Source organism: Rutilus rutilus (genome assembly GCF_951802725.1).
Source record: "Rutilus rutilus genome assembly, chromosome: 22".
In the NCBI taxonomy this organism is placed as follows: domain Eukaryota; kingdom Metazoa; phylum Chordata; class Actinopteri; order Cypriniformes; family Leuciscidae; genus Rutilus; species Rutilus rutilus.
In genome coordinates, this window is record NC_140227.1 from 19,323,046 (window position 1) to 19,333,108 (window position 10,063).

At 37.0% G+C, this 10,063-nt stretch overlaps 1 protein-coding gene across 13 annotated transcripts in view; it reads left to right on the forward strand.

The window, feature by feature from the left end:
* The window catches only part of ppfia4 (PTPRF interacting protein alpha 4), a 94,811-nt gene extending 85,058 nt beyond the window's left edge, over positions 1-9,753 (forward strand). For 5 of the 13 annotated variants that reach the window (XM_084395033.1, XM_084395034.1, XM_084395042.1 and 2 more), the window contains 11 exons: positions 1,302-1,383; positions 1,580-1,780; positions 2,568-2,630; positions 3,010-3,036; positions 3,650-3,825; positions 3,914-4,011; positions 4,647-4,822; positions 4,949-5,017; positions 6,256-6,436; positions 6,703-6,799; positions 8,699-9,443. In XM_084395033.1, coding sequence (XP_084251159.1) covers positions 1,302-1,383; positions 1,580-1,780; positions 2,568-2,630; positions 3,010-3,036; positions 3,650-3,825; positions 3,914-4,011; positions 4,647-4,822; positions 4,949-5,017; positions 6,256-6,436; positions 6,703-6,764 — 1,135 coding nt within the window. In that variant the 3' untranslated portion in view covers positions 6,765-6,799; positions 8,699-9,443. Of the gene's footprint in view, positions 1-1,301; positions 1,384-1,579; positions 1,781-2,567; positions 2,631-3,009; positions 3,037-3,649; positions 3,826-3,913; positions 4,012-4,646; positions 4,823-4,948; positions 5,018-6,255; positions 6,437-6,702; positions 6,800-8,698 lie in introns of all 13 variants that reach the window. The other 8 variants (XM_084395035.1, XM_084395038.1, XM_084395041.1 and 5 more) reach the window with 4 other exon arrangements.
* The last annotated feature ends 310 nt before the right edge of the window (positions 9,754-10,063 follow it).

The window sequence follows — 10,063 nt, forward strand, 5'->3', positions numbered from 1 at the left end:
TAATTACATGGCTCAATTAAAGCAAATGACCAATCAATTCAGTGGCAAAGTGCCATGTCCTGCAGATAAACAAGTTACAAATAACACTTAATAGTAGGCTAATACCAGGGCCTCATTTAAGTGTACTTTACCATTCTGTCGAGTCTGTCCTCATCTCCACATCTTATCTCTGTCCCCTGACCATTAGTGTGACAGAAAAAGATAGGTTTCCTAATTAACACCTGCCATGTGGATGTGTGTGTGTGTGTGTGTGTGTGTGTGTGTGTGTGTGTGTGTGTCCATTCTTTGGCACTGTGCTAAGAACAAAATGTACTTCTTGTTTGGGTGTAAGATGAGGAAAAGAAATTGAATAGCCTTTGCAGTCTAATAAAAAAAATAATGTCAAGAGAATAGCCTGTGTAGTTGTTGAAATTGAACTTAAACACAAAATGTACAAAAAAATCATAAAACATTGAAAACAGATGTACTTAAACCTTATTTGTTATGTTTATTACTTTTTTATAATAGTTCATAAATAATATAATTTATAACTATTATTTTTATAAAATAATGATACAATAATACACAAAAACATTATAAATCCTCATAACAATTTTGTATAAAAAATATATTGTTATTACAATTATTTAAAGTATTAAATATAGATCCATTAAAAAAAATCTACAGTAGGTGTCAGTAAGGGTGCATTAAAGTGATCAAAAGTGACAGTAAAGTAATTTACAATTTTACAAAAGATTTCTAATTCAAATAAATGCTGTTTGTTTGTTTGTTCATCGGAGAATCCTGCAAAATATTATCCATTGCCACGATGGATTTATGAGAAATTAAAGGGATGGTTCACCCAAAAATGAACTTTTTGTTATCATTTACTCACCCTCAAGTTGTTCCAAACCTCTATTCATTTCTTTCTTCAACTGAACACAAAAGAAGATATTTAGAAGAATGTCGGTAACCAAACACTTGACTTCCATTGACTCCATTGACTTCCATAGTATTTTTCTTTCCATTCTGTGGAAGTCAATGGGTCCCAACATCTGTTAGGTTACACTTATTCTTCAAAATATCTTCTTTTGTGTTCAGCAGAAGAAAGAAATTCATACAGGTTTGACAGCCATGGTGAGCATAAGAGACTTCTTTCAAAAATATGTATTGGTTGATATCAGCCAACCTTCTCTCAAGAGATTGTACAGAACATTGGACGGTGAAAAGCCTATATGTTTTAACTACTTCACTCTATGCTGATGTGATGTCTCTGGGGTTGTATTTCCTCTCAGCTCTGACCTTTCTTTGTCTTCTATTAGGCATGAGCTACTGGAGGATGCCAGGAGGAAAGGGCTTCCTTTTGCTCAGTGGGACGGCCCCACTGTGGTCTCCTGGCTCGAGGTACAAAGACATCAGCCACCATCCCTCCCACCATGCAGTAATGAGCACAGCACTCATGATCTCCATGATTATAATCACACAAATCACAGGGGGGGGGGATTCGGATGACAATAATTAGGATAATTACTTACTCGCTCTGATGATGACGGAGATAACGAAGATGCATCTTGACGGTCTTCTCTCTGACATCCTCCAGCTGTGGGTGGGCATGCCAGCTTGGTACGTGGCAGCGTGTCGCGCCAATGTGAAGAGCGGCGCCATCATGTCGGCTCTGTCGGACACGGAGATTCAGCGAGAGATCGGCATCAGTAACCCACTGCATCGGTTGAAGCTGAGACTGGCCATCCAAGAAATGGTGTCACTGACGAGTCCATCAGCTCCTCTCACCTCACGCACAGTAAGATGCCTGCTCTTAAACTGCTCATTTTCACATACAGTCTCAAACTGAAAACAAATATGAATAAAAAATTAGTCCATACAGATCCTTTCCTTTGTCTTTGTAACAATATTACATAAACATACTTATTGCATTATTGGTTTATTGGTAATATGTGACCTTTAGACAGATGCTGTGCTTATATGGGAGTTGCCGGTTGCAATGTAGCGTTAATCATGTCCCAATTTCTCAACTTTCTCTTTGCTCAAAATTTTCCTCCATAGTTTTAAATTAGAGATAAATTATGTTTATTTTAATGTAATTTTCTATCATTATTTTATGTAACAATTTTTTTGATTGAAACATATTTTAAATATATTTTATTAAATTGTTGTTTAAAAAAATATATTTTATTTAATGTGATTTTTAATCATGATTTTTAGCATTTCTTTTTATTTTCTTATTGTTTTAATCATTTATATAAAAATAATTATATAAAAAATCTCTGTAACTTTTAAACTACATACAAATATATAATGTACTATATAAAAATAATTTAACAACAATTTGTGTGTAAAAAATGTAATTAACAAACACTTTTGGAGATGTTGGTCTTTCCCCATTTAAACAGCTTTAAAATAGGCACCTGTTCGCCTATTACATACATAGAAAATAGTTTCCCGGGGGCGTTAGTAACATGGCTGCCAAAGTTACTTTGCTGTAAACACTCGCTCATAAAGGTGTTTATGAGGAATATGCAATGTGTGATCATTTATCTGTGTGTGTGTTCGCCTCTTTCTCCTTGCAGTCTTCCGGAAATGTGTGGGTGACTCACGAGGAGATGGAAAACATGGCAACCTCCACCAAAATGGTTAGTCCATCTGGGTGACTCCCTTGTGCCCGCGGTGCCATGCATATGCCACGCTTCCGCAGCCCTCACAACCCCCAGCCTGCTGCCCCTGACTCTACCCCCATCCCCCTCTGCCCTGCAATCTACCCAAAGAGTGCGCTTATTAAACCTTTTCGCATGTTTCTGTGTGATTCATGTCCTGTTGCTTTGCTAAATGAATCCATATTTAACTGCATTTGCAATAATTGTTACCTAGTAACAAGCACTGATGCTGTTGCTTGGTGTGCACATCATTTCCCGACTGAACTGAGCTAAGTGAGCTATTTAGCTAGAAGAGAGTATTGCTAACACTGTCTCCTCTGTGCTCTAACACGCTGTCACTCTGACATTTGACTGACAGGAGAATGAGGAAGGAAGCTGGGCTCAGGTGAGAGAGCTGGCTGTCTTTGACCAAACAAAAGCCTTCCACTGACTCTTACGTGGTTTTCACTTGCCTTTCCATTAACCATTCATTTTCAAAGTCTGTTATTGACTTGGTTTATGGCTTAGAAAAAATGCATTATCTTCAAATGGAATGTGATTAAAATAAGAATTTATTGAAAATTTGTCATGGTTTGTCACATTGAAATGAATGCAGTTATACTGTATGTGGAAGGTAACATTTTTCAAATTTGGTAGTTATGATGAAATGATAGATTATATAAATTTTAAGTGGGCAAAATACATATTTTTTAGATTATTAATCTTTAATTATCATTAAAACTTTATATAAGTTTATTATATTATGGACAATTGTTATAACTAATTAGTTTTATATTTATAAAATTAAAATATTAATCATAAAATATAAATACTGCTATAATAAATACATATTTTATATATAATCGATTTTGTTTATTATATAGTTATTTACTATATATAAATGTATATTTTATATTAATTTAGTAAAAGTATATTTTTTTTACTCTATGTAAAATCTAAACCCATTTAAGGTCCAGTTGTCACAGGCACAGTAGAATAATTTATCTTTTCTTTCTTAGACGTTAGCATATGGTGACATGAACCATGAGTGGATTGGGAACGAGTGGCTGCCAAGTCTCGGACTGCCTCAGTACCGCAGCTACTTCATGGAGTGCTTGGTGGACGCTCGTATGCTGGACCACCTTACTAAGAAAGACCTGCGGACACATCTCAAGATGGTGGACAGCTTCCACCGGTAAACTATAGCAGTGATTGCTCATTTTTAACAACCGCAGTGTGAACTAGACTTTACATACAATGGTACGTTCATTCTATTCTTACAGGGCTAGTTTGCACTATGGCATCATGTGCTTAAAAAGGCTGAACTATGACAGGAAGGAGTTGGAGCGAAGAAGAGAGGATTTCCAACATGACATCAAAGGTACGAGTAAATTATCATTGCACGCTCTGGATTCATTACTTCTAACTTATGAAGGGAAGAGCACTATCTAGTGGCCGTACCTGTTACTTGCATTTCGGTGGCAGGAATGTGTGAGGTCAACAGCTGAGCTTTTTAGTGTCAAATCCATTTAAAGGGACGGCGCCCGGCTGAACTTCAGCATAACACATGAACTTGACACAGCTGTCACAGCTTTTTAAAATCTTTCATCTTCATAGCTTAAGACACACGCACCAACTGCTTAAGACACACACACACACTTAAGCACAATTACGCACAGGATTGAACAAACAGAAAGCAGGCTAGCCAGCTGTGCAAAATGATCACACTTCCACATATACTATTACCTAAACACAGATATTTCCAGTACAGTTGTAAACACAGCCCCCTTCGAAGATTTGCTTTATTAATGTTAACAGCATGGGTTAGAGGTGGTCTGACTGATATCGTTTTATATCATGATAACTGTATATACTTGTTGTAAATTCAACAATTTTACATGTTTTATAATATGGCTTTATAATGCAAGTAATGTGAGTCAGTTTAATGTGAAACCAATGAAGCATTTTGTGTCTAGCAAAGGTAATAGCAAATGCATGTACCACTGTCTGTTCCAGATACCCTGGTGTGGACCAATGATCACGTGATGCAGTGGATTCAGAACATCGGTCTGAAGGAATACTCTAACAACCTGCTGGAATGTGGCGTGCATGGAGCTCTCATTGCCCTAGATGAGACATTTGACTTCTGCAGCTTGGCCCTCATTCTACAGATCCCCATGCAGAACACCCAGGTGAGGACCGCACAGATGTTAAAGGACTTCTGTAATGTTCTAACATATAAAACTCACTTATGTGATATGGTGGTTCAGCATACTGAGGGTCTTTCCAAAATCCTGTATCTCTGATGTGTCTTCCAGGCCAGGCAGATTCTGGAGAGGGAGTTCAATAACCTCTTAGCATTGGGAACTGACCGGCGCCTGGAAGAGGTAGGTGATGATTTGGATTCTGGTTGGATTTCAGCCAAAATTCATTGAATTTTCCAGGTCATCAGAAGTGACCCTTCTGCAGTGGAGCTGGAAATGCACTGTAGTCCACTTGGGTTTGTTTTCTTATGAAGCCAAAAGCATGTAACAAAAGATTGTCATGGTAATTCATTATGGTTTTAACTGTATTCTTTTGAATGGGGAAATAATGATTGCAGGTGCAAAATGTAGAGCTAAGAGCGACACTGTCATGATTTATCTGTTACTTAGTCAGCGCTGGTCAGGATGGAGCAATCATAATCATTTTTGATTACATGATAAGGCATCTTATTAGTCATTTTATAGAAATGATAGGGTGGATATATTTCTATTTATGTCAGGTACCAATCATTTTATTTAATATGTTTAAATAATTGGGTTACACTTTTTTAAGGTGTTGTTGTTACATTGTAATTATATATTTAAGTACTGAGTAATAATAAGTAACTATATTTACTTACTATATTAGGGTAGGATTTGGTTGAAGGTTAGTTGTATGTAATTATGCATAATTTACTGTTATTACTATGGTAAGTACATGTAACATATGTAACAAGGACACTGTAAAATAGTGTTACCAATAATTGTCTATATGCAGTATATATTTCTATATATAATTTTATTTTGTATACATTTTATCTGTGTAATAGCTTTTTCAAAATAAAACAAACATAAAATAAAAATATGCATTCATTTATTTTGTTTGTTTATTTTATCTGTGTAACAGCTTTTTTTAAGTGAAACAGAAACATAAAATATATTTCTAAATATATATAAAACACATATTTCTTTTTTTCTTTTTTTTTCTGTGTAACAGCTTTTCAAAATGAAACAAACAAACGAGAATTTTTATCTTATTGTATATGTATAACAACTTTTTCTATAAAGATAATGAATGCATATTTAATTATAAAAATGTGAAATAGTATGAAATGTGATTTTAAAATGTCAGCTTTTACATTTGTGATCTGGGAGTGCATGTCTGCAGCGAGACCCTTCTGCAGAAATAGCCAGGATTGCTCTGCTCATCATTAACGTTGACCTTTGTTCACCATAGAATGCGAAAATTAGCCGAAGCTTTTATATCATTGTGCTGTCATATTCATTCTCTGTTGCCATACTTGAAATAATACGGATGTTGTGCAGTCACACTTTTGAACAAGATCTGAACCCAGTTGTTGTGATGTCATCCTTCTCATCAGAGTGATGACAAGTCATTCCGAAGGTCTCCGTCGTGGCGCAAGCGCTTCAGGCCGAGGGACGGCCAGGGTCTTGGTATGATGCCGGGGTCCATAGAGACTCTTCCCGCTAGCTTCCGCCTCAACACCATGACCATTCCCGCTTCTATGGCTGCTGTGCCCAAGAGACAGCTGCAACCAGAAGGTAGAAAGGGGGGCAGGGTGTTTTACAAGGGGGAAAGGAGTTCAGCATTGCCATTAGCACGTTGCTCTTTAATGGTTGCAGTACTGTACTAACAATTAGTGCCTTCTCTAACTCTTTTACAGTATATCTTATGACACTAATTGCAAAACATGAATGCATATTGACTGTGAAAGCATGTGTTAAAAGTAACTAATGTGAATGGCACAGGTCGGGGTCACAGTTTATGTCATTGCATGTTTTCTCCCCTCTGTGTCTCTGTGGTTCAGCAGCCGGTCCCCCGGCCCCGCAGAGACTAGACCCCTCAGCTGTCAGGACTTACTCCTGCTAACTTGCTTTTACTAATCACTGCACTTACACTAACAGGTAAGCTGTTCACTTCAGCCTCTCGTCTATAAGCTCTGATGGCTCAGTAAGAGATGTTTAACACCATCTCCTAACCAGACGCGATACGATTCCAGCGTCAAGCAGTCTGTCCACACCAGACGTGACACAACTACGAGAAATCAGTCAAAAATCACAGCCAATCAGAAGAGTTAACTGCACTCACAACAAAATGAATAAGTACCATTTTAACGTTGTTAAAAAACACATACTGATTGACTGATACTATCTTTGTCATAGAATACACTTGTTTGTTTGCATTGAGTTCAAAGTTTGAACATTCTTGTTTCCTGTAAAAAAACAAAACAAGATCTGAGGTGAATTATCCTTTGTCACTTTCAGTATGGCTATAAAGGTCATGCAAAATGATATTCACAAACTCACATTAAATTCTTTTAACATTAAATAAAGTACATAATCAGTAGCTGAGATTATCATTGTCATACTTTGTATGTTGAAGTTCTATCTGCAACATCTCAGAAAAATAGAAACCGTTTCTAAAATAGAATTGCGAGTCGTTGCAGCTGGATAGGATAAAAGCCCTGATTAACATGGAAAAGGAACCTTTTATCGCATGCCGCAGCAACGCGTCGCATCTGGTTAGGTAATGATGCTCAGATTTGTTGCTTGGCTTTTTTTTCTTCTGCTTTTTGTACATGAATGGTCAGTTGAGTTTCTTTTCAAGTGCTTGAATTCAAAGTTGCGTAAACTTCTGTAAAGCAGAATTGAATGAAAGTTCATATAATCCTTTCAGCACTCCTAGGAACCACCTAGCAACCAATCAGAACACATGAGCAACTGCATAGCAACACTCTGACATCCATATATGAAGTACTGATTGCAATGGATTATTGCGCTCCGTTATTTTTTTCCATTTTCAGTGTCCTTTCATTTATATTTATTCAGTCTCATGGATTATATGAACATCTGAACTAATTACATTTTCTGTCTTTACATGATTTAATCAAGTATTTAATTTGTGTTATGATGTATTAAAATGTGTCACATTTTATAATTATTGCACTAATATTGGTAAAGTGTTGTTCTGGGTTTGATACAAGTTAAGCTCAATTGTCAGAACTTGTAGCGTAATGTTGGAAAACTATTTCAAAGCAGATGTTGCAGTTAGAGTAAGGGGCCGTTCACACAGAACACATTTTTGCATTTCCATTGTTTTTCAATTTTAACCTGATCTAGACAGACGTGTTTGACTGTTGCGCTCGCGTCTCACATCTTTAGCACTGTCTCTGTTCTGAAATGCAGCACTCAAGTTAAAAGAGTTTCAACCTTTAAAAGAGCAGACCTTGCTTTTTTTTTTCATTCCACTGCCTGGCATCTTGCATTTTTAGTCCGATACTAAAAAACTAATTTTTGCGCTTGCATCTTTTGTAGCATCTACCGCATTGCACATAAAAATCTGTCTCTCAAGTTAAGTTGTTAACTTAAGTCAGAAGTAGAAGACGCAACAAACAATACAAGACCTAAGTGCAACGGTCACACGTTGCACTTAGGTCTTGTATTGTTTGTTGCATTCTGAAAATGTGGCGCTCAAGGTTAAAAGCCCAAATAAAAAAATAAAAAACGCTTTTTTTTTTTTTTTATTCCACTGCCCTCCATCTCACACTTATAAATGCATGCGTTCTGTGTGTATAACCCCTTACAATGGAACACACAAAAGCTAAATGCTAAGTTGATTATTTTTGCGTGAATTCTTCCATAAAATAACTTCTATTTACTTGCCATTGATATGATCATTTGTAGGTACACTGACTGCTTTTTTATGTTCTGACATGCCCGAACCCGTAACAAATTGTTTTTAAGACCTCGTAAATATGATTTTGATGATTTCTTGTGATTTCTATCCTCTCATTTCCCTGCCAGTGCATTCCCACTACCTGTACGGACACATGCTTGCGGCCTTTCGACAATGAAATATGCCAAAATCTGGGGACACCTTGAAAAGATGAGGGAAGGGTTAACCTCCGCCCCTCCCCTGTCCTGAACCACACCAGAGCTTTCTTGGACACCGTGCAATAGAGGGGGGACAGAAAGACGAATTTTGAACTCTTCAGCGCGTGGAACGCATTGCAGCCGCAAAGGAGAAATCTCGTCATATCAGTCGTTTCCCAGTAATCCCGGTTATATAGTCTTTGTGGTGGTCGTACTTAACTGGTGTACTTGGCCCTGTAGTCTGTCAGTGCTAGTCTGCTCCTTTGGGTGTGCCATTGGCATTTTACTGTATAAGGCTTTCTTCCCTTTGGTTATGCAAATTATTAATCAATGTCTATGTATATATGAAAAACAGAAAATTATGCGATTATGTTTTTTATGGAAATATATATCAGACTTGTATATCGAGATGAATATATCATTATTATATGAGTTTTAAAGTCTCAGTTGTGACTGTTTCCTGTCGGTTAGACAGCTCCGTCTGCTAGAAAGGGTGTTACACTTGTAGTCGGTGTTGACTGAAGAAACGTGCGTTTGTGTTCACATCAGCAGTGCTTATCCACGTAGAGTTTCGGTCCACACACTTCCAGGACACCGAGATCGTATGAAGCCATGATGCTAAATATTGTCAAGCATCAGGGAAAGCAATTGACTTCAGTTCACTTAGCATCAGGAGAAAAAAAAAAAAAAAAAAGATTTCCAGCACGTAGGACCTGCAAATGAACATGTGATCTCTTTTGGTGCCGCCACTTGAAATTTAAACACTATGGGAGCAAATGATTTTTGAGCAACATACCTACCAAACAAGCTATGAGCGCGTTGGGCTTTTCTTCTTTTTTTTAGGACAATATTTTCTGTATAATTCACAGGATGTATCGTGCTATTGTGGCAGCTACTGTACTGTGTGTGAAAACGTGTGTATGTGTATTTTAAGTGTTACACAATGCTGACAAATCATGTTCTTACTTTAAGAAGTGCTCTCTATTAAAAAAAAAAAGTATTAATATAAGTGACTGTTTTTTCATTTTATACGCAAAAAACAACAACATCATAATCATCATTCTTAATATCCTTTGAAATGAGTGAATGATCTTATTTGTGCTGTGTGGGTCACTGTTGGCATCGGGGCGTCCGGTGGAGCATGCATGCCACTAAACTTGACAATCACTGTAGCATCTATTGCCTCTCTTTCTCACTCTCAATCGTCATTACCACAGATCTAAAGGAATATATCACCACGCAAACACTTGAACTTGAAATCCTGTGGTGTGCTGCTCTTTTTTTAAGCCTCGGTCT